This window comes from Micromesistius poutassou, assembly GCF_964030765.1.
Source record: "Micromesistius poutassou genome assembly, chromosome: 22".
In the NCBI taxonomy this organism is placed as follows: domain Eukaryota; kingdom Metazoa; phylum Chordata; class Actinopteri; order Gadiformes; family Gadidae; genus Micromesistius; species Micromesistius poutassou.
Genome location: NC_140292.1, coordinates 5,650,498 through 5,677,395, shown reverse-complemented (window position 1 = coordinate 5,677,395; position 26,898 = coordinate 5,650,498). Strand labels below are relative to the sequence as shown.

General features: G+C 41.2%; 2 protein-coding genes across 2 annotated transcripts; one reads left to right on the top strand and one right to left on the bottom strand.

Moving 5' to 3' along the window:
• Window positions 1-1,203: 1,203 nt before the first annotated feature.
• Window positions 1,204-13,672, bottom strand: crata (carnitine O-acetyltransferase a). Its single transcript, XM_084486065.1, has 14 exons — window positions 13,527-13,672; window positions 10,498-10,776; window positions 9,208-9,326; window positions 8,787-8,840; window positions 8,244-8,409; window positions 7,746-7,920; window positions 7,101-7,279; window positions 6,364-6,464; window positions 5,609-5,728; window positions 4,988-5,110; window positions 4,216-4,351; window positions 3,183-3,245; window positions 2,733-2,870; window positions 1,204-2,316 (listed from the first exon to the last, which is right to left on the bottom strand). Exons 1-14 carry the CDS (start codon window positions 13,551-13,553, stop codon window positions 2,101-2,103), a joined length of 1,896 nt encoding a protein of 631 aa, XP_084342191.1. The 5' UTR covers window positions 13,554-13,672; the 3' UTR covers window positions 1,204-2,100.
• Window positions 13,673-14,391: 719 nt separating this feature from the next.
• ptpa (protein phosphatase 2 phosphatase activator) lies at window positions 14,392-26,336 on the top strand. The gene is made up of 10 exons (XM_084486249.1): window positions 14,392-14,444; window positions 15,628-15,737; window positions 16,212-16,298; window positions 16,609-16,734; window positions 17,012-17,129; window positions 18,434-18,533; window positions 18,924-19,048; window positions 20,112-20,212; window positions 22,067-22,174; window positions 25,331-26,336. Exons 1-10 carry the CDS (start codon window positions 14,420-14,422, stop codon window positions 25,403-25,405), a joined length of 975 nt encoding a protein of 324 aa, XP_084342375.1. The 5' UTR covers window positions 14,392-14,419; the 3' UTR covers window positions 25,406-26,336.
• Window positions 26,337-26,898: the final 562 nt, after the last annotated feature.

The following is a 26,898-nucleotide window of genomic DNA, read 5'->3' as shown; positions in this document are numbered from 1 at the left end:
ATAAACCCCAAACAATATCCCCCCCATCCCCCTACACACACACACACACACACACACCTACCTACCTATCTACCTACCTACCTACATAACATGCACACACACACTTTCTAAAAATACAATCTTTGTCTATTGTGTTTGCGCATAAGGTGTAGTGCATTTTTCATTCAGAACATTTGGGGCAAGTTTGGAGAGCAGAGAGACTGCAGATCCAACGATCCAAGATGGAGGTTAGATTGGGGAACTCGACAGGGAGAAGGAGGCATGGATCTCCATCAAAGTCATGAATGAGCCATGGAGCCGTGCGCCCGGACCCCGGTCGATAACAGGGTGGGCGCCGAGGCAACAGTAATGGCTTCTTGATGCAGGGCAGGAAGAGCAACAGATCAGGGCTGAACCAGCGGCGGTGGAATGAGTGCTGATGCATCTGCACGATCCTCTGGGGGTAGGCCCCACACGCTCACAGCCCTGCTGTGGTTCCTCACAGAGAGAGCCGGGGAGAGATGCAGGCTGTTGTTTAGTTTATACCCCAGCTGCTCACATGAGGGAGCGATGGACTCTGGGAGGAGGGAAGGCAGTGCCCCCCCCTCCCTCCGCCTCAGGGGGATTTTAGATTCCAGGCTTTGCTTCATTACAACACACAGACTAGAACAGTCACAATGATGTGTCCGCAATTACCCATTATGGATTGCTGGAACTGTGGCTGCCAAACGATTTTTTTAAGTAAATCATTGATAAGTCGTTGTGCAAACAGCAGTCCAAGTAGCAAAAGAGGGATTGCAAATGCAATCATCTCAAAGCTTTGAAAGGCTTTCATTGCCATATTTTATATGTTTACATTTATTATTATAATTTCTTCTGTAAGCTGTTGGTTCTTAATCAATTAAGATTTCCTGTGATTTATTCTATTTTATATTATTTTTTATATTATTTTATATTATTATTTTAAGTGAAGATTCACATTTATCAAAATGATCATGATTATAATGTCAGTGATAATGGTTCAATTGTAACAAATCATAGACGTAAAAATCAAAGAGGTAAGATCATGATGATATCCATTCATGAATCTTCTTAAATGGAGGATACAAATAATTTAAGAAAAAATGGATGAATAAGAGCATTGGAGTCAAGCATTATGTGCTATTTGTGTGATGGAGTATTTAGAGAGTGCTAAACCAGGTAGGTAGGCACATACACGCAATATCATTTTTGGAAAATTTTATTTTACACTTTTAAGACATTCTTGCATCAAGTGTGTAATTTGTCTTGTATATGTCAAGTCTTAAGATACATCTCCACACATGTACACACACATTTCATAATCTCTCTTCATAATCCAAAGGCAACTGCAAACATAGACTGTAATGGCAACACAATGTTTGACACTGGACATGAGTCGTACAGTAAAATTATAATGAACCGGTAAAGAAATCTGGTAAACATTAAAAATGTTGGATCCAAAGTTTCCCAACAGCACAGCGTGTAAAACAACGTGAATATGAAACAATCATACAGGGAATCACCTCATAAAATGATTGGCCTACAGCGTCTGAAGCACAACCATCCACAATGAAGCCGCTGATCACTGTGGTTGACTTATTCAACTATTTAAATAAATTTTACATTGATAATAATTTAATTTAAACAGTGTAATGTGTAGGAACTAGTGAAATATAGCAGTGGGGTTGCAGATTGCAACCAGCCGAATCCCTATATTTTTATGGGATTATACACTAATTAAAACATACTACAAAGTCTATTAAACTAGACGCCACTCAATTCTACACACTGCACCTTTAAAAATAGTACTCCTATACTAAATATATAAAACTGAGAAATAGTGAAATGTTACCAGTGTAGGCACATGTGGTTGTCACACCAGTCTATCCCTGGACCGGATAAGACAAGACAAAACAAAAAAGAAGAGAAAGAAAACACAACCAAACAGAAATGTGAACCTCAAATCATACACATTCCAGCTTACCTAAAGTGCATGTTTAATCAATAAACAGACCAAATGCACCCCAAGCCAAGGGACTCTGAAGCGACCCTCTCTCTCTTAATTTATTTATAAATAATCATGGTCAAAAGTAAGGCGCTTCATAGCTTGGCCTTTGGCGTGGACTCCAGCAGTGTCCTCATGTCCTGTAGGGCGGTCTCCACGCCCTGCACCATGCGCCCCGTGTCCGTCTCCTGGCACGTGCTGAAGGACGACACGGCCAGGTTGATGTGCTTGTCCTTTGGGTTGTAGCACACGCCGTAGCCGTCCGCTACCACCGGCCCGAAGCACATCACGCAGTCCGACTTTGCTGGAACCTTGGATAAGATGATGGTAAATGGTAAATGGACTGCATTTATATAGTGCTTTTCTTGTAACCAGAGGCCACCCAAAGCACTTTACAATATTGCCTGACATTCACCCATTGATGCACACATTCACACACCGATGGCGGTGTCAGCCATGCAAGGCCACAGCCAGCTCGTCAGGAGCAGCTAGGGTTAGGTGCCTTGCTCAGGGACACCTCAACACACTCAGCTAGGAGGAGCCGGGAATCGAAGTAGCAACCTTGCAGTTACCAGCCAACCTGCTCTACCTCCTAAGCTACATGATACATCTATGTCATGAAAAGCTTTTTTTTCAAAAACAAAGTGGAAAGATCTTGATTTGAATGAAAGCGTGGTGTGTTTATATTCCACTAATACATCACACGTATTGCAGGGTATCTTCATACCTGGCTGGTAGACATTTTGAAGTGCATGGCCACAGCATAGCTGGGGTCGGTGAAGATATCCGGTAGCGACACCTGCTCCTCAATGGCCTGCAGCTTCAGGCCCAGGAGATGGCGGTCTACAGCCTGGCCTTGGATCGCCTGCAGCGATAGAAGGAGAGTGTGAGTAGGGTGTGAAAGTTAAGCTGTGTGTTGATTGGAGGGACCTAGAGGGGCCCAACAACCTTGGTCGTCATATGCAAGCAGAAAAGACAGTCTCAGCCTTGGCCAGTCGTGTGACCAACAGGCGTGTGGTACAGAAGTGTAAATCCTTGAAGCCACTACAGATATAAAAGACAGAGGTGTGTATTGTCTGCACTTCATGGAAGCCAGGAAGCTGTAGGAATGAGTTACAGATCTATTATCCTTGGGGAAATCTTTCCAAACTCAAATGTTATCGTCAGCAGTTCTTACCATTTCAGTGTACGCCCGGTGGGCCTTGATCGCTCGCTCCAACAAAGCCACCTTCTCTGTGTTCTTTACAACAGAGAGGAGACAGAATGTCATTCATAAATCGGTGGGAGGTACACGTGTATTTGATAGTATCAGGGGTGATAGTAGAAAAAAATCATGAGCCTGAACTTTTTTCCCTGGGAGGTAAGTGGGCCCCTAAGCCAAGATATATGCCCTGATCAACATAATTGTCAAGTGGGATCCAGGGGTATGCTCCCCTGGAGGAAAATTTGGATAAATAGTCCCTTAAATGATAGATTCTGGTGAATTTTGTGGAAATAAATTGACAACATTCAGACATGAGATAAACAAACCAAATATAAGCCTATATTACAGTAGCATCTTTGTGTAGAGCACCAGAGCTCTTGTGACCCTGGGCCTGGTAGGCCTGTTCAGTAATCCATCCTTGCTTTTAACTAGTCACTTACCTGCGTACTTATTGCTTGCTTACTTACTACAGCCATACCAAGAAAGGTCAGTAGGTGGCAATTATAATACTCCAAAGTAAACTAGGAATTGATTAGTAGCCTAACCATTGACTAAAGGGCATGAACAAGGTGACATTCATTTTTCTGCAAAATATGCACCATTTGTTTTAAATACATTTTGAAACAGTACAGTGCAACAAAAAATATATAATACTACAACCCTAAAGTTGTTTATTCAAAACAATTTGCTATTAAGAGAATACTATTTAATAGAAAACTAAAAAATATAGCTTACTAAAGATAAGATATTATAAGATTAAGATCTGATGAAGTAGGCCTACTGGTGTGGTTAGAGTGAAAGCGCCTCTCCGATCTTGGGAAGTGTCAGACCACGCGAACGCGAACCTGATTTTATTTAATTTTTTTTCCGCAGACACGTCGGTACACAGGAATTCCAGCGTGGCGCCGGAACGCTATCAGCCCTGTAGTATGAATGAAAACCTGAAAAAAAATAATAATAATTTAATTAAGACAGTAGTTAACAAGTTAGCCCTAAACAACCAGACCTTTTTCCCGGGGTCATCAAAAGCCTTGGCGAAGTTAGAAGAGTCCATTGAAGCAGAGCGTATGGTGTCTGTGCGACCCAGTCTGAACATACGCAAAGAGGCACTCTCATACGTGGAGCAAGACTTCTGGTGGAGCCTTCCAAGAGAGACATCAGAGACAGGGAAACAGAGAGAGAATAAGTGAGGGGCTCAGTGGTATTTTATGGCAGGGCCAAACCCCACCATTGAACCATGTGCACCAATGCTATTGAAGTATGACCCCGTCGAGATTTCATTTGGGGTCTTAAATTCCGTAATAAGGGTTATTTTCTCCAAAGAATATATTATTATAGATATTATAATAATTTATTCAACATCAATGGTATTCTTGTGCAAGTGTGACTGAACAAAGGTGTGAGAGGATTAAACACTAATGTAGATATCTTTTTCCTTTTTATTTTATCTTGACTATGTATGAATCAAATCAATACAATACTTAAGTGAATCAAATCAAGATGCATATATAAGTATGTATCTTCATTTGAAAAAATGAAAACATACTTAATTAAATACTGAAACTGCTTATTTGAATTGGGCCTTATGCACGCTGCATCATCACAAGCCAAGATTTTGGAATGTCAAGTCAAAGTCATTCTTCCAAGACAAATGACAGTTCATCACTTGAGTCTGAAATCATTTAAAAGCCTTTTTGGCAACTTGGTAGGTTCATAAAGTTTGTGTAAAGTGGATCTGATTTTAAAAAAGGCACGATTCCATGTGCACACCGCCTCACCGATAGTATGCCAGCTGGAGCCCAATCTGAATGAAGGCATCTGGGCTCATCTTGAAGGACTTGGGGATGTTCTTCCCAAAGTGTTTGAACACAAGCACTTTGAGGTCTAGCTGTTGGACCATCCTGGGAGGAAATGATTGAACATTCTTTAGGAGCCTCCTTCACAGTAAAGGATTCCCATGGTGCATTTCGCTGCATAAACATATGCGATTTTTATCTATTTAAAACGTTGATTATAACCTAGGACTGTGTAAAAGAAAAGGTGCTGTAGTTTAGATTTAACAGCTGTAATATGAGTATAATTTGTTAAAAAATACTAGGCCATTGGTCAGTAGTGAGTGAAATTAGTGAAATATCTGTTCTGGTTGACTACGTGCCTACCTCTTTAGGAACCTGAGATTTTAAATAGTATACTGCCCTTCGCTAATTTCTGACCAATCAGTGCTCTTCCCTGTCCTCGTCTTCCGTGTCAATCATCTTTGTACACACAAATATATCTCTGTTCTGCTCTTTTCCACTCTCTCTCGTTACAACCCTCAAATCGTACCTACAGCACGTTTAATAAAATAACATCAGAGAGAATGACCTGGACAGTTGGACAGTGAGGTGGGCCCATCTTACGTGTTGAGGTGGAGCTTGGCCTCCTCGATGTGTCTCCGGGTGTCGGGCGTGAGGTTGAAGTGTAGCTTGCGGGGCGCAGGCAGAGGAGCCATGGGAGAGCTGGCCATGTCCGCCTTCTTTCTGTGAAGCAACGTGTTCATATTGACTATTCACTCGTGCTCTTGCATAGGCTGAGAGAAGGTGATGAGTTTTACCAGATATATTCAATCTACTGAAACGTAGTCTCCCAAATCAGACCTTAGATTAATATTCTAACGTCTGAGTTTTGGCTAACAGTAACATTCTTGGCGAACAGTGAACACAAACTCGGCCAGCACTAACAACCCGGCCGGAAAATGATGAAGAAATGTATGTGAAGGTTGTATGTAAAGGTTTTAAATGAACACTGTGTAGACTACTGTGGTATACATGCATCCAAATCCCCTCACAAAACAGGAAACAAACTCCTGTTTGTGAATGTCCTACGCTGTTCCAAACTCAAACTTGTGGCGCTCCATCTGGGGAGCTATTTGCTCAATCTGACAGGGCTTCTAGTATATCTAGTCTAGTCTAGTGTGTGTGTGACATTTTTCTAGAAAAGCTTCTAAAGAATTAAAAAATAAGGATCACAAAGTTGGTCTTAGCAGTAACCATGGGGATAACACCTCCCACCTCCTGGGAGTACTCTCTAAACCAAGAGTAGGGGTTCCCTTAAACGTTACTTTTATTTTACAACATGTTACTGTATTATAGCATGTATTAAGGACTTGACTCACGTGTATTCCTCAACATGGTCGATCAGGGCCACTATGGGCGGGCCTTCTGCAGGGGCGTGCTCATAGTTGAGGCCAAACATGCCGTCCTCTCCAAGGATAAACTGGCAGAACGACACCATTAACAGAGAAGTTATGGTGCAATGCATGAGGTTAGAGCGACCGTGCCGATATGAGAACACAACAAGTATGTTGTGTTCTCACATGTTCAGGTGGGATTTCCAGGTTAGCATAAACTAAACAGTTTAGTCAAACTAAACTGTTTAGAAAAACTTAACTGTTTAGCATTACTAAACTGTTAAGCATGTCTTAGTTGAGATTTTATGTTCATCTAACTGAAGCAAGGATTAAAACATAACAATGTGAGCCAACAATAAAGAGACAAGCTTTCATGAGGAGGATAGAGCAAAATGGCCATTGGTGAGTAAAAGCCATAAAATCAGTGCTCTATGAAATGTGATGGTCATGAGGTTTGTGAACATGCATGTGGGTCCAAAATCCAAGTTTCACTCTTTTTACCTGCATTAGTGAAAGATTTTTACCAGCCAAGCAATTGTTTTTAATATGACAAAATTTCTACCTGCCAGATGGTCAAATCTATCTGCAATTGGCTGGTAGCAGGTGTTTATTCGGTGTGTGTGTGTGTGTGTGTGTGTGTGTGTGTGTGTGTGTGTGTGTGTGTGTGTGTGTGTGTGTGTGTGTGTGTGTGTGTGTGTGTGTGTGTGTGTCCTGTTTCCCACCTGCAGTGTTTTGTCGAACCACCGATTGCCACTGTTCAGGTGGCTGCCTCCCCCATGGAGCATCTGTTGCGCTGCTCCACTGTGGTACGTCTCACCCGGTGCATCGTGGGACATGGAGTCTAGGCTCAGTGTGAAGATGCTCCTCTGGATGGCTTGCACAGATTCCTTGTTTGTCGGATCTGGACATGAAAAGAAAAACATGGGATTTATTTACACCTTTTCCCTTTTCGTAACGTCATTATTGGAACCAACCTATTTAGAAGGGGCTCAAAGAGGCTTTAAACTAAAAAAAAACCTGATGAAGAACAGATTATCAACCTCTGTTGAACAGTCTGGAGACAAAAGACAGTTAAGCCTCAGAAGCGCTGTCTGGACAATCTGATAAAGTATTCCCGTTCCCATTCACGTTTGTTTCACCACAAGTCTGTTTCTCTAGCAGCACTGCTGACGGTATGGCCTAGGATTGGTCCAGCCTGATTGCATGTCAATCAAGAACTCTCCCTGACAAGTAGACAGTTCATGACACAGTGGATCAACGCTGCCTCCTACACTGCCATACGGAAACTACCCCAGAATAAACATCATCGGGCTCCAGTTCCTGGTATGTCTTTTTATACTGCCGTGCCAGACTAGCGCTCAGCTTACCCTTGATGAGCTCCAGGTAAGCCTTGCCCCAGACGTTGCGGTCCTGAGAGGTGAGGATTCCCACGGGCTCCTCGCTGCTCTGCGCTGAGGAGTCACAGATCTTCTGCAGCTGGGTGAGCAGCTGGTCCTCGCTGAGCGGCGAGCCGTCACTGTTGTACACATCCAGAGTGAAAAACTGATTCACAGAACCGGGATGGAGAGAGATGAAGGGATTGTTTAATGAGATTCAGATATCAAGTAAGAAACATTAAAATAAATTACATTTTCAAGAACATTATAAACCGATCAAGTCACTTAGGTAGGAGTTAGTCTATTATAGTTAATGCTTGGTATTATCACTTTGTTAACTAAAACAATGTGCATGAGAGGCATTTAAGTATCCATGAATTGAAAAAAAAAAATTAAAATCACGGCAATTGCCATTCACATTTTTTGTTAATTCCCTGTCATTTAAACATATGGTCATACAAGACAAGCTACTCAGGCTATCTTCCCCACCTGATTGTTGTGGGCCACCACCATGTGCGTGGAGGGTGTGGACCCCTTGGCGTGGTTGACCACTGAGTCTCTGTGTATGCCGGGCACGCGGCAGGAAGACAGGAGCTGGTAGTACTGGTTCATACACAGAGGCCTCCGGCCCATGTACTCCACGGGGAGCGTCTCGCTGTGGGGCGAGATCACCTGGCGTTAGGGACGGCTGAATATAGTGATTAGAATAATGATCTATAAAAAAGGTCAGGGTCATTGTGAGCCATCATTTAGATCGAATAGTCTTTGACAGAACACGTGTCATTTTGGTTTTTTTCTACTTCAGCAGAATGTCCTCATGTCCTTCCTTTTTGCGTGTCCTCATAAAAGGAAGACAGTGAAGCATTTTGCTTTGTCTTCACAAATGAAGGACATTTCTCTGGGCTTCGTCATCAGTGATATGCATCACTGCATTGTTTTTACCAATCAATAAATAGATTAATTGACAATGAAAATAATTGTTATAGCCTGAATTGTAAAAAAAAAGTGTGCAAAGAAAATATTGATACTCACTTGTCTATCTGTGTCTTAAAGTCCAAAACCCCAGCAATCAATTTGGCTGCATGCCTGGGAAGAGAGCACTTTAATATTCAATAAGCTATATTGAAAATGTTATATTAAATTTTAATATGCACTTTAATTATTCATTCAAGTTATATTCTCGGGGATATAACCTTATCAACACCACTGGTAATTGTTGTTAAGTTTTCTATAACATAAAATGCACATTAAAGTAACAGCATGTTGAGTCCATTTTCAAAACTTGCATGTTACTTTTTTTAACCTCGTTGCTACATTGGTTATTTATTTTTATTTTCTGGCGTGCTCCACTGCTAACATAACTGCAGCCCCCTTGCTTTAAGGCACGGATGTGTTGGTGCTCCTAGTAGAGGTGGTAATATTGCCCAATGAATTGCACCTTCTGCGTCCATACCTCAATTGTCCCTGCTTGTCGCGGAAGTCCAACCGGGGGAGGAGCAGTCCAGGGTTGGAGTGGATCACTACAGGCAGTCTGTAGTCCAGGTAGGCACACAGCACCCACCAGTCAGACAGCTGGACAAATGACAAGAGTACAAATGTAGTTAAGTTCTTCCAAAACTGACATGAAGCCAAGGCGCTTTGAGATATTTCAAGGGTAGCTCACACACTTTTGTGAAATCTTTAAATATTATTTATCTTTTCCATGTTCATCATCAAAATCTAGAGGACATTGTGATAGCAGTATTATTTAAACAGCAGTTCTGTGTACATAGTTTTTGTTTGCATAACCCATGTCAACAAAATGGAAAAAAGAAACATGGTAGCAATGTGGCTCCTGCCTATCAATGCTGAAGTGAATTCATATACTCGAAAGTCATTGTGGATTGCACGTTGTACTGTATTGTTTACACACTGGCCCATTGCCCTGTGTTGGCTGTTCAGCTTTAATTCATCACTGTGAGTCTAAAATGTTCCCGTGGTATTTGTAACGTAGCCCTCGGTTATGCCAAACTGTAGCTGTGTCCCAAAGCCTTAGCTGCAGCAGCCTTCCTCGTCTCTGTCCTTGGTTGCACCGTCCTATGAAGGTGCCTTTGTCCAGTAGAAATTAGACGGCGTAGCAAGGCTGCAGCCTACTGTACATACATAAATAACTTCCAGGGAGATGATAGTGTTGTACCGTTTCTACATTGCACGAACAGACACTTTTCACACATTGCAGACATGTTTCATCCTCTCAAAAACTTGCCACAACATTGCATTGATCTTTTTTCCCTAATAAACCATGATAAAAGATCATTTAGATTTGCTAACTTCATAGTTATTAGCTAGCTAAAAAATGCTTTCTATTATTCTGATTTAAGAGATAATTGAGTCAATGGATGGTTTTCTTGCATCGCTGTATTGTCCAGCTTATAATTAAAAAAAGAAAAGTAGCTATACAGTATGTATACAAGGGTTATTTTTATTTCTGATTTATTTAACAATTTTAAATTCAGTTGTGAGATGCCTGTGCTGCGGTTTGATTTCCTTTCACCAATTTCTTCAAAACATTTCTCCTGTACACTGGTTGTGTCAGAACAAAGGCCGCATCTCTCGGCCACATGCGAGGGCTCCTTCCCATCGTGACCCCGCCTCCGATGCCGTAGCAGTCGAGAAATAAAGTCTACTAAGGGGCTGGGACACCACTTATACATCCATTGCAATTCACTCCACGGAAGGAGAGACTGTCCCTTTAAGTACTCACCCAGTTCTCGGTGCCGTGCGCTCTCTTCTCAAGGCTCTTCTGCAGCCTCTCCCCCACGCCTCCTGCTTTCTGGAAGTCTGTCACCAGCTCTCTGGTGCGCTTCAGCTTCTCCTTCTCCACGATGGGCTCCAGCACCGCCAGGTAGCGGTCACATGTCTGCTGCAGGGCTGGCACCGGCAGGTTTGGCAGCCCTTCTTGATGGGCGAGGAAGCGGCCAGCAAGCTTGGTCGCAGAAACCGGCCTCACCAAGCCACTGGTTTTCTCCATCCCCATTTTAAACTAGAGCGGGACGGGGGGATTAGTTTTGAATGGTGGGAATTGTGATGCTCACTGAGCCTGGATGAGTCTCGTGCAGGCGTACTAAGGCTGTTTGTTAAAGTAGTAAACGTAGACTATGTATATGTAGAGGGCCTGTGTTTATGTTTACGTGACATTGATCTTTTTTTAATTAATTAATTGTCATATATGTGAAAACAACAAGTCCCATATCCAACCGTAAATGAACAAACAACCAATGTTAAGAAACAATGTTTGTTCTGCACTATAAGTGTAGGCCAAAACGACTCCACTATCTCCATGAAACTATTGTCTACACCAAACACATATTTTTTGGTTGATGGTGCACATATTTCAAGACCGAAAAAACAAAACACCTAAATGTCTTGACTTTACCCAGCTGTGTGCTTAATTACTGACTTAAAAAGTAGGACCTGGACCAAGACAAAATAATCTACAGGAAAATTGTACAGGGACTTTGGTCCGCTGTTCACACTAGTAGTATAATAGATAGGTCATCAGGGATAATGACTAACTGAGTGTCAATTTGACATCACTTATTCAGCCTGCTCAACTGATACAATTACTGCATTGAACCATGAGACTTCTGAAAATGATGGGGAGGGGAGTTTGTGTGTTTGTGTTGTTTTGCTCCATCTTCGCTATCTATTTGTGTGGCAAGCATTACCATTAATTGTCTTTGTAAATAGTAGAAATCTGTAATGTGTGTATATGTGTATGTATATATAATGATGAAAGATGAATTACTTTGCGCTTTTTAGCCTGTTCCATGATGTGAACAGAAAAATATTTATGTTAATAATATTCAAGTTTGTGTCATTTATTTTAGGTCATATATTACTGTTCAGTATCATTATCGACTAGGCCTGAATTATGCATTATTATTGCTAATTAGTTAAAAGACGCCCCTCTATGGAGACTCAAAATAAAAGTTCAGTTCTACATTGTTTTCAGTTCTTCCGTAATATTTTGGTTCTTCCTTTATTCCTTAAATAAAGTATGTATACATGAGGAACTGTACATTTATGCCGCTTTTCCACCGCCAGTACCAACTCGACTCGACTCGACTCGCCTCGACTCAACTCGGTTTGGTTGCGTTTCCATCTAAAAAAGTACCTCTTCAATGTGGGCGGGTCGTAGAAAAGAACCTCTCCACCATGGGCGGGTCGTCATTAGGTTTTAATCACGGGAGACGCGATTCCCGGGAAATCTGAATCTGATCAAGACTATTTCCTGATTCCCGGGAAAGGTTATGATGGGAAATAAAATAAAATAAAATAAAAAGCGCAATGACTGCGCGTCTATTGTTGTCATACGGTAACGTTGATAGAGGCGAAACTCGAGCCCTATAGGAAAGGAACGACACTGAAACGAAACAGCGAAACGCCGGTCCGTGGACTCCAGCCACGCCGGACACACACAACCACGCCCGACACACATAACGACGCGCAGCCTAACTAGCCCCGGGAAAGGAGCGACACACACGGCGAAACGCTGATCAGTGTCCCCCTCGGGAGCGGGTTCGTGGACTCCAACCACGCCGGACACAACTTAACTTGAGTGAATATTCCCATTTACAGCCGCTGGCCAATCAGTTACCAGCAGCCTGTTTACGTCACACAAAAGTACCTACTCCGCTGGCATGGAACCTCGACGGAGGTAGTACTAAAAAAAAGTACCCGGTACTAGGTACCAGGTACTTTTTTTGCCAATGGAAACGCAAATAAGGCGTGGCGAGTCGAGTCGAGTCGAGTCGAGTCGAGTAGGTACTGGCGGTGGAAAAGCGGCATTAGTGTAGTTTGTTGACAAAATGTGGACAAAAGTGTTTTTGTCCACCTTTTGTGAACTCCTGTATGGTTATATTTCATATATTTCTAAGTTATAACATTTTAAAAAAAAGTCTCAACAACAGTTTAAAAATTGATAACACAATAACACTGCTATTGTATATGTAACGTTAGTGTTTCATATATACATAAAATAAACACTACTGAGTCGGTATATTATTTGAGGACGATCTGATACTGTGTACATTGATACCATAGATTATAAAAACACGCACGATTTCGCCATGTAAATTAACGCACGCAAAGTGTAATAAATAGGCTGCCACCAATGAACTGTCGCGAGAACTCAGGTCGAATAGAATTTGGACATTGCAAGCACATGCAGTAACATATATGTTTATTTAGCGCCCCTGTAATAAATATATGTTCATTTAATGAGTCACGTTACTCAATAGCATATTCGTTGGAATATTATGAGTTTAACTTTAATTGACAGCAACTTTAACCTTAGTTAATTAGCTGATTAAACTCACTCATTTACATTTACCGAGCAGGTCAACCTGGTGTCAAGAAGCTAAACAAACCCACTATGACAGACAAGCATGTTTTAATCATTTTATATTTAAATTGAACTACAGATACAATAATAATCAATAGCAAAATACGCTCAAAAGACACTTGTGTCAGACAGATTGTGTAGCCATTGTGTAGGATCCAACGTAATCCACATTGGTCATTTTGCCGATCATTGCTTGCTATCAAGAGTTAAAAAGCATAACAGTGACCATACTACCGATATTAATATAAAATAAACATTCCCATACCTAACAACAATCAGCTAGGTTTTGATGTCTGCGTGAAACCTAACGATACCTAAAACTCGAAGATAGCTACTGTAAGCGAAACTAAAAGGTCCCTAAAAGGAAACTAACCACGGTAACTTACCGTCGTTCTGGTTAAAATACCCCACATTCTGGATCAAAACGTCCAAAAATTTTGGTCGATGTATAACTAGGTAAAAGGTCTTCCCACTGAGCTACGATACGCACAACACTACAGCCATGTAACCTCATGCAAGGCGCTCACGATGTGGATGGACCGGGGTGCTCCAAATAGACGTTATTGGCGAGAGACAGGGCGGAACTTCCGGTTGCATGGGCTCCGCCGTGAGAGAGGCGAGTGGGAGGGACTTGCAATATAGGGAAATCCGTTTATGTATCGCATATTGCATCGTCAACAGTTTTTTCGTCCAAGTCCATATTTTATTATTACTGTCATGTTCATATTCATCTCGCTCCGTGGACTATTGACCGGCGTACACAGCTCATTGGAAGTAAGAGACCGGAATTGTGTTGCAGTAGACCATGACAACGCTAAAATGAAGGGTTCACTCTCAGCCTGACAGCGGATGGATAAACGAATGGCTAAACTGTAAAAGGACAACCCCAAGAATGTGACCCCTGGAAAGACACAGTGGGGGAACTAAATAAGGCTCCTAGGATATGCGGAAGATTTATTCGTCGGTTATATTCATCTCTATAAGCTATTATTACCCTATTAGGATCCAGCAAGACGTGCTTTCGAATGCACAGTATTGGTTATATGACAGTGTCCGCAAAAAATTAACAAAAATCCTTCATAATATTCTGGATGTCTGTATGTGTATGACATGTAATATTATTATCTATGGATATAAATATAATCAGCGAATAATACATATTTGCTATTGATGGGACAACAGCGCCCCCATGGGTTCGGTAGCGTATGGTGCAGGTTTGTTAAAATGACAGAGGGTGAAAGTTGAAAGCTGACGTCGTTGTTATACGCCCATTGTAAACATGGCGGACGCCGAGCTCCAGTCAGGTAGGGGAACGTACCAGTTGAATTGATATTTGTTTATTCTAGACATGCGGCTTATTTCATAGTGCTTTGTATAACGCTGAATAAAATACCCGTCGCTTTTAGCTGCAGCAGAGGGCCGAAATTGTGACTGAACTATCTAGCATTCAAACGAGATGGGTGATGGTGATGCAATTTAAAATGTTAGCAGATCATGAAAACTCCAGAATTGACCCTTCTGCTTAATCAACTAAGTTAATAAGGTCTCACAAAGGCAGACTAGGTGGTGCATTAGGCATTAGTAATCTATGTGTATTTGGTAGGGTGATATAAATGCTAGCACCAATAAGTTTGCAGTGGTGATGTTTTAGTTATCAACTCGACTGGTACCTGGAATGAACTAGAGGAAAATCTATATTATTGATGTAATACGTTACCCCCTGCACTGAGAACCTGTCACAACATGCTCCTACTCTCATTCTCCTAAACTACCACCATTTGTGGTTTTAATTATGTTAATATGTGAATCATCACCTGAACTCCTTCATACACAACATCAGTTCCATGATTAGGATTTCATTAGCCGGGTTCTAAAGTTAATGGAAGGGCAATCAAAACGAAGCGGACTATATTATATTAATGATGTAGGCCTTTCAATTCTATGAACAACGTTAAATATTGGTGCTATATGGCCCCTTAGCTAGTGTACAATATAATTTTTGATGCATCTTTATTTTGTTTACCTATATTTTACCTATAGATTTAGAGTTGCTCTATCATGTATTTATTTATGGTTTGAAGTTATGATTTCACTTTTAATGCCAGGGTTATACTAGTTTACAAGATATACTTTTTATCCTCATGTATGTTTTTATTTGGTTTTAGTTCAAGTTATTTTCTAACCTTGAGTACATTATGTATTTTATAACATATTGTGTTCATAACATATACAGTAGTAGATTGCTGTCCCCTATTTTTACTGGGTCGATGCTTATATCTTGCTATGCATTTATCTCTAACAAATGAGTTTTTCCATGCATGTACATTAAACATTAAATAAACATAATTAACATAACATAATAACATAATGATTTACGAAGATAAGCCCAGTCATGTCCTGTTGTGTGAAACATTTGCTTGCCTAATACTACACAGACAAATTGACCTAAGCTAAACTAAACTCAATGTTACCAATACCATTGTTCAGGTTCCTCCACTGAGGATGACGCTGCAAACGCCCCAGCCATGTTCAGTTTCATGGTGCCCAAGAAGGAGATCAGCATGGTCCCAGACATGGGGAAGTGGAAGCGATCTCAAGTGGGTTCTTGCTGAAAAACAGGATATCTAGACTTGTATAGTTATCCTCTGTATTTATTCAGGTTTTTGGCATTTTTTTCAAAAAGGGATGTAATTATGTTTCGCCATATCCTCAGCCAGATTGAAAAATATCACTTCTCTTATATACAGTATATGGGTTATCCTTTTTTTCTGGCTGGTCAATAATAGTAGGACGGTTAAAGATAAATCACAGTATATCACATTACAAACAGGTTGGTTAAAACACATCATAGTAAATCACAATACATACAGGTTGGTTGAAAAACATAAACAAGCAGGCTATATAGCAACATATCAATTATCATAACAATAACATAATCATAACAATTATGTTAAACTGAATGTGTGAAAAGTCTAACTTGTAAATTGGGTTTGTACTTCTTTATTTAAGTATTTGGCACATTAATGTTTGCTTACTATTTGACCACTCTTTTTGTTTGTGTCTCAATAAAGGCGTATGCTGACTACATGGGATTCATTTTGACACTGAATGAAGGTGTGAAAAGAAAGAAGCTCACTTGTGAATACAAAGTTTCAGAGGTATGGCTTAGACAATAAGAAAATGTTATGTTTCGTTCGCCTTCTGTCTAAAAACGATTTCCTTAGCCAAACAATTGTAGGGAAAAAAATTACGTACAGGAAAGATTACTTAAGATAAACAGAGAAGATTTATAGTGTTTAATGTCATTTGTTTTGAATCATGTGATTGTAATTAACAGTATGTATCTTTTAAACACTATTTTATGCAAAAAAGCAACAACTATAATGCTAACATTGAGTATATAAATAATGTTAAATGAATGAAAAAATTTTTTGACTCATGTCTTTTGTTGGTCATGTTGTATTGAAGACTGTGGAGAAGTTGTTAGATCTTCTGGGGACCCTGGACCGATGGATAGACGAGACCCCGCCTGTGGATCAGCCTTCACGCTTCGGGAACAAGGCCTACAGGACCTGGTACAGCAAACTGGATCAGGTGGGCTCACACTCCTCACTGCACACACCCGCACACATATGCATATACACACACACACACACTACAGAGCAAAAACACACTACACTTTGAATGTTACACTTTCCCAATCCAACTCCAACATATAGATCCGCATACAGTGTATTAGACGTGTGTGTGTGTGTGTGTGTGTGTGTGTGTGTGTGTGTGTGTGTGTGTGTGTGTGTGTGTGTGTGTGTGTGTGTGTGTGTGTGTGTGTGTGTGTGTGTGTGTGTGTGTGTGTGTGTGTGTGTGTGTGTAGGAAGCAGAGGCCCTGGTCGCCACCGTGCTGCCAGAGAGCAGTCTTCCCGCAGCTCAGGAGATTGCAGTGTACCTGAAAGAGGCGGTTGGGAACGCCACCAGGATAGACTATGGCACAGGTAACGGTAACGTTGATGAATATTTATTGCATTCAAGACTTTGTATGTTTTTAAAGGGAACATGATCTAAAAATGTATGAGAACCATAACATATCAGACGGCTGTGTCCACTACAAACCTACCAAAGTTCTAGCCCAGAAAATGTAAAGAATATTCCTATATATCTGAAAGTCAAGCTGATTCATCGAAAGACTCGAAAGACGGTGGAGCTTCGTTTTGCTCCACCGTTGCCATATTGTGAGGGTTTGGTAATTAGGCACTGCCTTGGCCGCGTTAGTGCACGGTAATTGGTTGCCCTCTAGGCTACGAAGCGAGTAAATAAACTGCCATCATTAAATTTGGGCGTGAAGGAAATCAATACTGAAATTACATTGCATTTGCAATGGATTTGATTGAATATAATTTGCTGAATGCACACCTTGATAATGCTTAGTAACATATAAAACTGAACGATGGAGTTATTTTGTCCATCACTTTAACAACGGCTTATGCTGCACTCAAGTTGTGTGCAATATCAGTTTTCGGGACGACCTTGCAAGTGCCCTAGAATATATTTTAGTAGTGCTCTATTTGTTCGACTAGGATTCCCAGAGACCCATTTGTGCATATTCAATTTTTCCCCAACCCTGCACCACACAGCTCCTCACTGCAACCGTAACCTTTGTTCAAAGTCAGAGGGCGTTACTTTAGGGGAGAGGAGCTGACACAAAGTGATGAATGAGTTTATTATAATTATACATAATTTAAAATCACATTGTACCAACTTGAGATTCCTAAACACGTTTCCAGGGATGTGGTCCTGGTTCAGGCAAAGGGCCTGCCTTTTCCCACATTGATCAAACTACTGTATCACAATCGTCAAATGATGAGGGTGCATGAGAACACACACACACACACACACACACACACACACACACACACACACACACACACACACACACACACACACACACACACACACACACACACACAGAGAGAGAATGTCCTGGGGCGATGGAGTCTATTCATTTGATGAGAGAAACCTTCACTAGGCCACAATAACAAAGTCTAATTGGGTAAAGAACATCAATAATTATCTCTACGAACACATGTAGACACCCATGGATTCAAATGTTTCCTAGATTCAACATATCGATACGATAATTAAATTGCATCGATAAGTTTATTAATGAAATGGGCTCAAATCAATCCAGCCTAGTTTAGTTGCTCTGACATTTCCCCAAGCCATACAGTACTTCCGTCCACCCTGGTTTTTTCCATATGTGTTTCATGAATGAAGTGACTTGACTAAGTGATGCCTGCAGGTCACGAGGCTGCGTTTGCCGCCTTCCTGTGCTGTCTCTGCAAGGTGGGAGCACTCCGGGTGGACGACCAGATGGCTATGGTCTTTAAAGTCTTCAACAGGTGATTCCACGTCAAAGTCAAGTCCATCTTGTATTTAGTACAGCCCTTCATCACAGTTAGTATCAGCGAGTTTCACAGGCCACGCATTATGCAACACCCCCCCCCCCCGAGCCCACTGTGTTTATTAAATACACTAATCCATAGAAAGTTTTAATAGCATTTATGGTAACGCTCGTCTGAATAATGCATGCAAACCTTAAACTCATTATGTGCGCCTAACAAATTTGTTTTCATTTTCATACTGGGCTATAAACCAGGTCAAATTTTAGATGCTAGCCATTATCATACTAATGATTCGGTTGAATGGGAATAAATATTTTGAATAAAGGTTATGATCCTGTGTTTTATTGATCATGTGTTTAATTAATGCATGTGTTTACCATGCACCAGATACCTGGAGGTGATGAGGAAGCTGCAGAAGACCTACCGCATGGAGCCGGCCGGGAGCCAGGGGGTCTGGGGTCTGGACGACTTCCAGTTCCTGCCCTTCATATGGGGCAGTGCCCAGCTAGTAGGTAGGAGCCAGTGTGGTAGTCCAGTCAGGAAGTCTGGAGGGAGTCCTCAGAGCTCAAGTTCAAGTCACCTGAATGGAGTCAAGCAGGTCTTGACTCAAGATTGTCTTGTTGGTTTTTTTTTTTACATTTGGGGCATTGGGTGAAAATTGCTGGAATTCTGGTCGAATCACAAAGCAAACAATGCCCTATAATTTGGGCCCAATAATTTCCATTCAAGCAGCACATTCCTGACGTTCATTAACAAGGAACTGAATTTGTAAATAAACGTGGTGTTTCGTCTGGGGAATGTGCATCGATTGGTCAAATAATAGGCCATCTCATTCAGATTTCTTGGGAATTGGTCAAAGTTGCGTGAATTGTTGCAATGGTGAATTCCTGGAGGGGCAATAAGTACGAGTACTCTTATCTGACATCCACGTCGTCTGTGCTCAGTACCAAATCAAGTCTGGTAGGAGCTGCCTCCCCACTTTCCATATGATGGTAGTCTAATGTGAGGTTGACGGTTTCAATCCAATATCTAGCATTAGTATATGCTACACGTGAACCTCCTAAGATGGCACAATTTGATTGGTTCGCTAACTCGGGATAGTGCACAATATCCCATGATTGAGATCTCAAACATGGGAAATTGTTTTCATCGCAAAATGTTGCGTGTGACGGTCGTCTCGTCACTCTTATAAAAACAAATAAACTGCTAATAAAAACAAATAAATCCAGGCAAAATGTGTTATCTTGTTTATTTATATATATATACTAAAAATATATACTAAAACAATTATTCACCTCAGGCTCCGTGAATTGTGGGGGCTATTCCCCACTATTCACTTCGCCTTCGGCGAATAATTGTTTAATAGTACCTACTGACAGACCTTAATGTTTATTTTGCCCAACTTACTTTTTTCAAAGTTTAGCATTGATGCATATTAAACATTGGTTGTGCAATCTCAGTATTGCATTGTAATTGTGAGACCATCGATGTCATACAAGGATATTTATGGTCCAATAGTGACACATGGTGGTGGGCGGACGCTGTTACACCCTGTCTCTTCTCTCCTCTCTTTAGATCACCCAACACTGGAACCACGGCACTTTATAGAGGACAAGGTTGTCAATGAGCATTACCCCGACTACATGTTCCTGGAGTGCATTAAGTTCATCAACGAGGTTAGACTGGCCTACTGTCCACTTCGTCCATCACAGAAAATAAATGTATTATTTTTTTGCTAATTAATTGAGTGTCCGCTTTCAAAATCGTGTGTTGTAGTGAGGTTGTAGCTAATTCACTGGCAGGCACAATTGTAAGAGAGCAGAATATTGGAAGGGAACTTCACTTTTTTCAATTAAAGAAGCATAAAGATTTTTATTTTTTATTTTTTTATTGTGAAGGAAGGCAATGAGAGGCCAAGAGGTTGCTACATCCTCACTTCCTGTCCCACTTCCTGTGTTTGAAGATGACTCTTCTTGGCCTCAATAGTGAGGAGGGAAGAGTAGGCGTTTGCTTTGATTGGTACATCGCTCTGTTAACCTCTCGTAACAAAGGCCTTGCGTCGGTGTGCCTATTTCTGTTATGTTTTTATGAGCCCTACACCTTTTCATTTATATTATTGAACTTGATTTGCGTTCTGCTTTATCCAGCGCAATGTAAACCGGTCCACCACGGCCACAAAGTCTCTGCCCATTAATTGAGCTTGTGAGAACCATGGATGTGTTACAAAGCTGAATTCTGGATGTGCCTGCATAATATCAAAAGGGGATCTTTTGTAAAGACTGTGGGCATACTCGTTGTGCCTGTTACCGATATGTTTCAATCAAGATACAATGGAAATTCAAAAACGGTTGTAGAATCCAGATATTTATTTTGTGTAAACGGGGCCAACGTCACTTTATTTCCATGAACACTTTATTTATTGCCATGCACATTACAACAGATGCTTTGGCAGTTTCTTTTTTTTCAAAATGTTAGCATAATCGAAAAGGGGTTTACAGAATATCTAATGTACAACTTTAAGTGTATATGTTTGTGTGTGTGTGTACGCTTTTGTGCGTGTGTGCGTGCACACGTGTGCTTTCGTGCATGCATGTGCGTGCGTTTGTTCTTTTCAGTGTGTGTTTCTCGAACTCGCATGAGTCATTTCCTTCTCCACATGTTTCTGTGAATCAGTCTCCTCCCCCCTCCCCCAAGGGGATTTTTGGGGTTGACCCCTCCCCCCACGAGGCCCCTCCCCCAGCCCTCCTCCAGACACACACACACACACACACACACACACACACACACACACACACACACACACACACACACACACACACACACACACACACACACACACACTGGGATGTGTTCTGCTGGGGGTGGAGTATGGAGCAGCTGCAGGGTTAATAAACACCCAATGGTCTCAGGCCGGGCTCTCGTCCTGGGCCCGTAATTCCTCTTGGATGAAGCGTGGTGGGAAAGAAATGGTCTCTCTCCCATTAAAAACTAGTGAGTCATCGTGCAGGTTTAGTTTGAAGTCTGATCATTACCTGTAATAAAATACTAAACGTATGGGTCTGAACCCAGCATGACTTCCACAGAAAGCGAGCTGTGGTCTGTTGTGTGTTTAGGTGCAATTTGAAACCATGCGCTGCAGTATTCCCCTGTGTTGTTTGTGTATAAAGCGCCTCGGACACAAAAGTAGTATTAGTCGTATTTATGAATGAACAATATTTGTATGTATTGGGCTTTATCCAATTAAATATTCAGTCCTTGTTTTATATCTGTCAAGCTTGAGGATAGGAATGTATTGTAGTTTACTCTTAAAAAAAATAGCCGAAATGATGCTTCATTTCTGATTTATGTTCTTCCTGGAGTCCTGGCAATATCTTTAAAAGTTTAGCCTACACATTGTCCTCATAAACATGGTCATCGTGTCTCCCCAAGCATTGAAACATTTTTGGATGGAGCCATTTTTAAGAAAAGCATGTTTGTTTTGTTTACATGATTTGTAACACGGTTGTTTCTCCTCTCTTGTCGCGCTGCAGATGAAGACGGGTCCGTTCGCAGAGCACTCCAATCAGCTGTGGAACATCAGCGCTGTCCCCAACTGGGCCAAGGTCAACCAGGGCCTGATCAGAATGTATAAAGCCGAGGTACGGAAGCACACAGCACACATCACAGTCATAGGCCATGTGTCTTTGTCCTGCTGAGAATCCAGTGTAATGACCACAGTGAGCTGATCTGGGGTATTTTACCACAGAATCTGTAGTGGGTTCTGTTAGAGGTTCTGCTGTTATGACCGCAGTGAGCTGATCTGAACACACAGTCCCACAGCTGGGACCTGAAGTACTGCTTGGGACATGCTGCAGGTCATGTGACGTGCTCAGGAGCTGCACATGAGCCACTTCACTGTGTGAGGGCTGCATTGTTTTCATCCCCCGTTCGCATGGGGAATTGCAGTCATATCTTTCGTGGTTATTCTGAACTGTTTACCACTGCATCCTATAGTGAAATTATTACTTGTCTGTATGTTCTATTTAATTTGAAGATTACCAAGAAAGCACTAAGAATAACCTTGACTTGGACAGGGCGTTAAGAATATCATTACGTTTTGAATTCATTATTGCATTTATAGTATTATTTTTATTATACATGTTATCATTTTTTATAAGGTACATGAGGATATAACAATGGAATATAACGCAAAATGAAGAAACAGGCTTTGTGAATCTTTGGGGACCCCTAGTGGGGAACTAGTGTCCTAAAGAATATACACATTGCATTATATGACCCCACACATTTAGATTAAGAGTAATTATTCAGATGAAGATAAATAACGGTAAAGTCCACATAAAAACCAACTCCTTGTGTCTATTAGTTGAACAGAGATATGACTAATCTATAGATGGTCTGCTGCCTGTTTCTAATCCTTTTAACACAAAAATGTAAACGTTAAATATAAAGACACTCAATGTTTAAATACTTCGAATGGATTGGAGAGTCATTTTTACAGACTCTGTATAATCTAACCTCCCAGGCATCAAGTAACATTTCTGGTAGTCATGAGTGGGACAAGAGTTATTTTTATTTGCTGTTAGCTTATGCAACATAGTATTTAGACCATAGTTGTTACTCTTTCAAATGTGTATAAATATATATAAATAGTGTAAGAATGATTTCATTCAGAAGTATGGAAAGTACCTAGTCAACCTAGTAAAGAGAGGAGAGGTCATGTGTGTGTGTGTGTGTGTGTGTGTGTGTGTGTGTGTGTGTGTGTGTGTGTGTGTGTGTGTGTGTGTGTGCGCGTGTGTGTCCATGTGCGTGTGTGTGCGTGTGCGTTTGTGTGTTAGCGCTGCCTCGCCCCACCCCCTTCTCCCCGCCCCCATGCCCACTTCCTGTGTTTTTTTTTTTCTTCTTTCGAGCAGCAGCCTGTGAGTCTTCCCAGAGAGCTGTGGGGCCAAGCAGTCTACATCCACCCCCACCCCCACCCTTTCCTCCGCTCCGTTTTCCTCCACATCCTCCCTCCTCCCTCCCTCCCTCTCTCCCTCCCCCCCTCTCTCCCTCCCTCCCCAGCAGCAGCCATCAGCAAGCTTGCATTCCTCTCTCCCTCTCTTGGCCCCACACCGGGGCCAGGCTCTTGCTCTCTCTTCCAGCCAATGGATGTTTTCTCCGAGCTGCTCTCTCCCCTCGCTGCTGCTCCTTCTCTCTACTTCTCTGTAGAAACATGACTTTTGTCTCTCATGACTTTCAAAAAGACATGGACTTTAGTTGAATCCCTGAATTGAAAAAGTGCGAGTGGGGTTATAGAAAAATGGAAATGGTTGTGGTTTATCTTTCTTCCCCTACGCATTCACTGAATATATGATGGTCAAAATAACGAGGATGATGTACCATCATTGAAATTAGTTTAATGTAGGGTGTTGGTTGGTTTGTTAGCTCGTTATGTTTTCATAGCCGATTGAAACAAGCAATATTTTCAGACTACGGACCATATTGGACCATATTTCCCCATAAATTCCCAGAGTTTCAGAAATGATTTGGTGTGTCTGTGTGTGGGCGAGACATGTAGTTATGCATTTTACTCTTTAATGAAGATCCTAATCACACAATAGATCTGGAAATCAATAGATGCCACCATACAATACATGAACAAATGACCAAATGTGTGAAGAAAAACTCAAACTCAAAGGGCATTCAGTTGAACATTAGACCTGAACCTAGATGCAACAGAATGGGTGTTGTCCACCATATATAGGAGTAGTAATGGCACCTTGGCCCCCAGGACTTTCTAAATTGTTAGCTTTTCCAGTGAGAGGACCAGGGCCAAATTGGTGACTAGAATATTGGCCCCAAAATGTTGCGATCTGAGGCAGGAGGGTTTTATGGAGGCTGAAACCGCTGTGGTAGTTTGACAAGTCACTGCTCATCTCTAATTTACTAATGTCGCCAGACCACAGTGTTTTTTTATAAAATGTTCTCAAACAAAATGCAACTAACGTCGGGGGAAGACTGCTACAAATATGCACCAGAAACACTTTGCGGGTAATTCAAGCCGGTGAGATACCATCACAACAGTACAGAAGAGCAAGAAGGGTATTTTCTCAAGGAAACTTGCCGATTGTCGCACAAAGTTTATATCTAAAGTAGTAAGTCTACGGTGTACAGATGCTTTATTTAAGAACATTTTGAGTCCGGGCTGGGGCACAACCATGTTTTTCACCGTGATGGAAGAATGGTTTAGAATCAGAGCGAACAGCACTAGCTTCGTCTGTCTTAATAGATCCTGTCAACTTCCATTAGTAAGAACCTTTTGTTTATTTGAATCAAATCCAAAACGACACTCATCAGATCTTTTGAGACGGCTAGTCAACGCAAAGTCGGACATGTTTCATTTGCAAAATTTCCCGTTTCTAATAATTTTCCTGCAAATGTTTCTAGCGTTTATTTTGTTCCCGGTAGGAACCAGCAATGGGGTGCATCTAGAATCTCACCCCCTGCCACACGTTAGGTGAAGGGATTGAGGACGTGAAAGAAAGTGACATGCCCAGTCCATACACACAGTTCAGTGAGCTTGTATATTCAAAACCTTATTCCTTATCCTTGATCCCATGATGGTTTAGTGGCCGGTGTAGTGAACAACACAGCCCTCATCACTATCCTTATCTTTGTATTGTCTCTAATGACTGAATTGTTTTCCTGTCTTTATTCAATCCATCTCTGGTCACTGTGTTTCAATTGACCTCCATCTCTCTCTCTCTGTCTCTGTCTCTGCCTTCATCTGTCTCTCTTCTCCTTCATGATGGTGCTAGTGCTTGGAGAAGTTTCCAGTGATCCAGCACTTCAAATTCGGTAGCCTTTTGTCTGTCCAGCCGGTGAAGCCTTGATGGAGCCGAGGCGGGCCATGGATATTACAGCAAGACCAAAATGACCATCACTCTCAAGAGGACTGTTCTCCCCCCCCCATCCATTCTGCATCCCAACGTGACCTAAAACCACGCAAACAATGCGTCGCACACTCACCGCTGTAAGCCGTCGGTCCTCCACAATGCAATGCTGAGCACTGGTCTTTATTCTCGCGTGTGTGTGTATGTGTTAATCACACACACATGCATAGACTGCTCAGCCGCTCAGAATCACGAATATCGTGTGGGATTTTTTTCACAATGCATAAAACGAGCGTACGATGCGATCTTGATAGGGGGATCGCGTCCTTTTAAAGTGAGAAGAAGGTGTTTAAGGACTTTGTTTGACATCATTCTAGCTTCCCTGTGGGGTCTTTATGTTCTTTTTTTGGGGGGTTCCCATTGTTTTCTATCATGGTTCTCTGTGTGTCATTGATGTTTGCTTAGGATGGGTTTCTTGATGCAAAGCAATGTCTGCCGTTGAAAATATTGATTTGAGTGGGAAAATACATTAAGTTATAAATTAAGAGCTTGCACACAATGGTCTTAAGTAAACAAAAAACATGTGAAGGCTATCTATTCCTTCATTCAACACATTTGCCATGCAACTGCTGGCAGAGAAGAGACCTAGATAAATAGGTTTTAAATCAGTTGAAAAAAAAAAATAACATCCAATTAGACTTTTAACAAGTCTTTACTGAGATGTTATCTTAAAATAGCTCATTCGGTCAACATTTAGCACTTAAAATATGGACTTCAGAGTGACATTGTATTTATAACGTTGGTGTTTTAATCAAAATGGCTCCATCTTTTCTCTCCCTCTCCCCGTCTATAGTTTGATTTAGTTTGAAGTACATTTGTGTTTTATTTTTATTTTTCATTTTACAAATAAAAAAGGAGAATATTATTGCAAGCAACTCTTGTGGTCATTTATCAGACAAATAATCCTTGAGTAAAATAGATGATTGCTTTTTAGAATTGTGATGCTTTTAAATCTGCTTAGGGATTTATCATCATAAATGTAATCTGTTAAATCTCGTCTTTCATGAGATTTAATACTAGTACACTCAGATTTCATTGTCTTCTAGTCCACAGTTTCTACATATTTTTGTGGAAAAATCTTTTTATGGTGTTCAAGTTCCACAGTTGACATTTTCTTCTTAAACAATTGTGAACATAACTCCTTTTCAAAGGATCCTAATGAATTGTATGACCGATCCCTCCATTATGCCTACTGTTTCTGTAGCACTCCACCATAGAGGCTTTAAACGTTGCCTTGGAAACAGCCAACAAGCACATACTTCCATGTAATAATACGGCTATCTATGGGTCCTGACTGTTTACCTGTTTTAACCTTCATTGTTGTAGCTAACATCTATAATTAACTACAGCTACTATGGGCTGTTATCTTAACTTTTAACCTGCCCTCCGAAACTTTTTCTCTGCAGCCAGTGAAAAATGAGATTTCATTAATT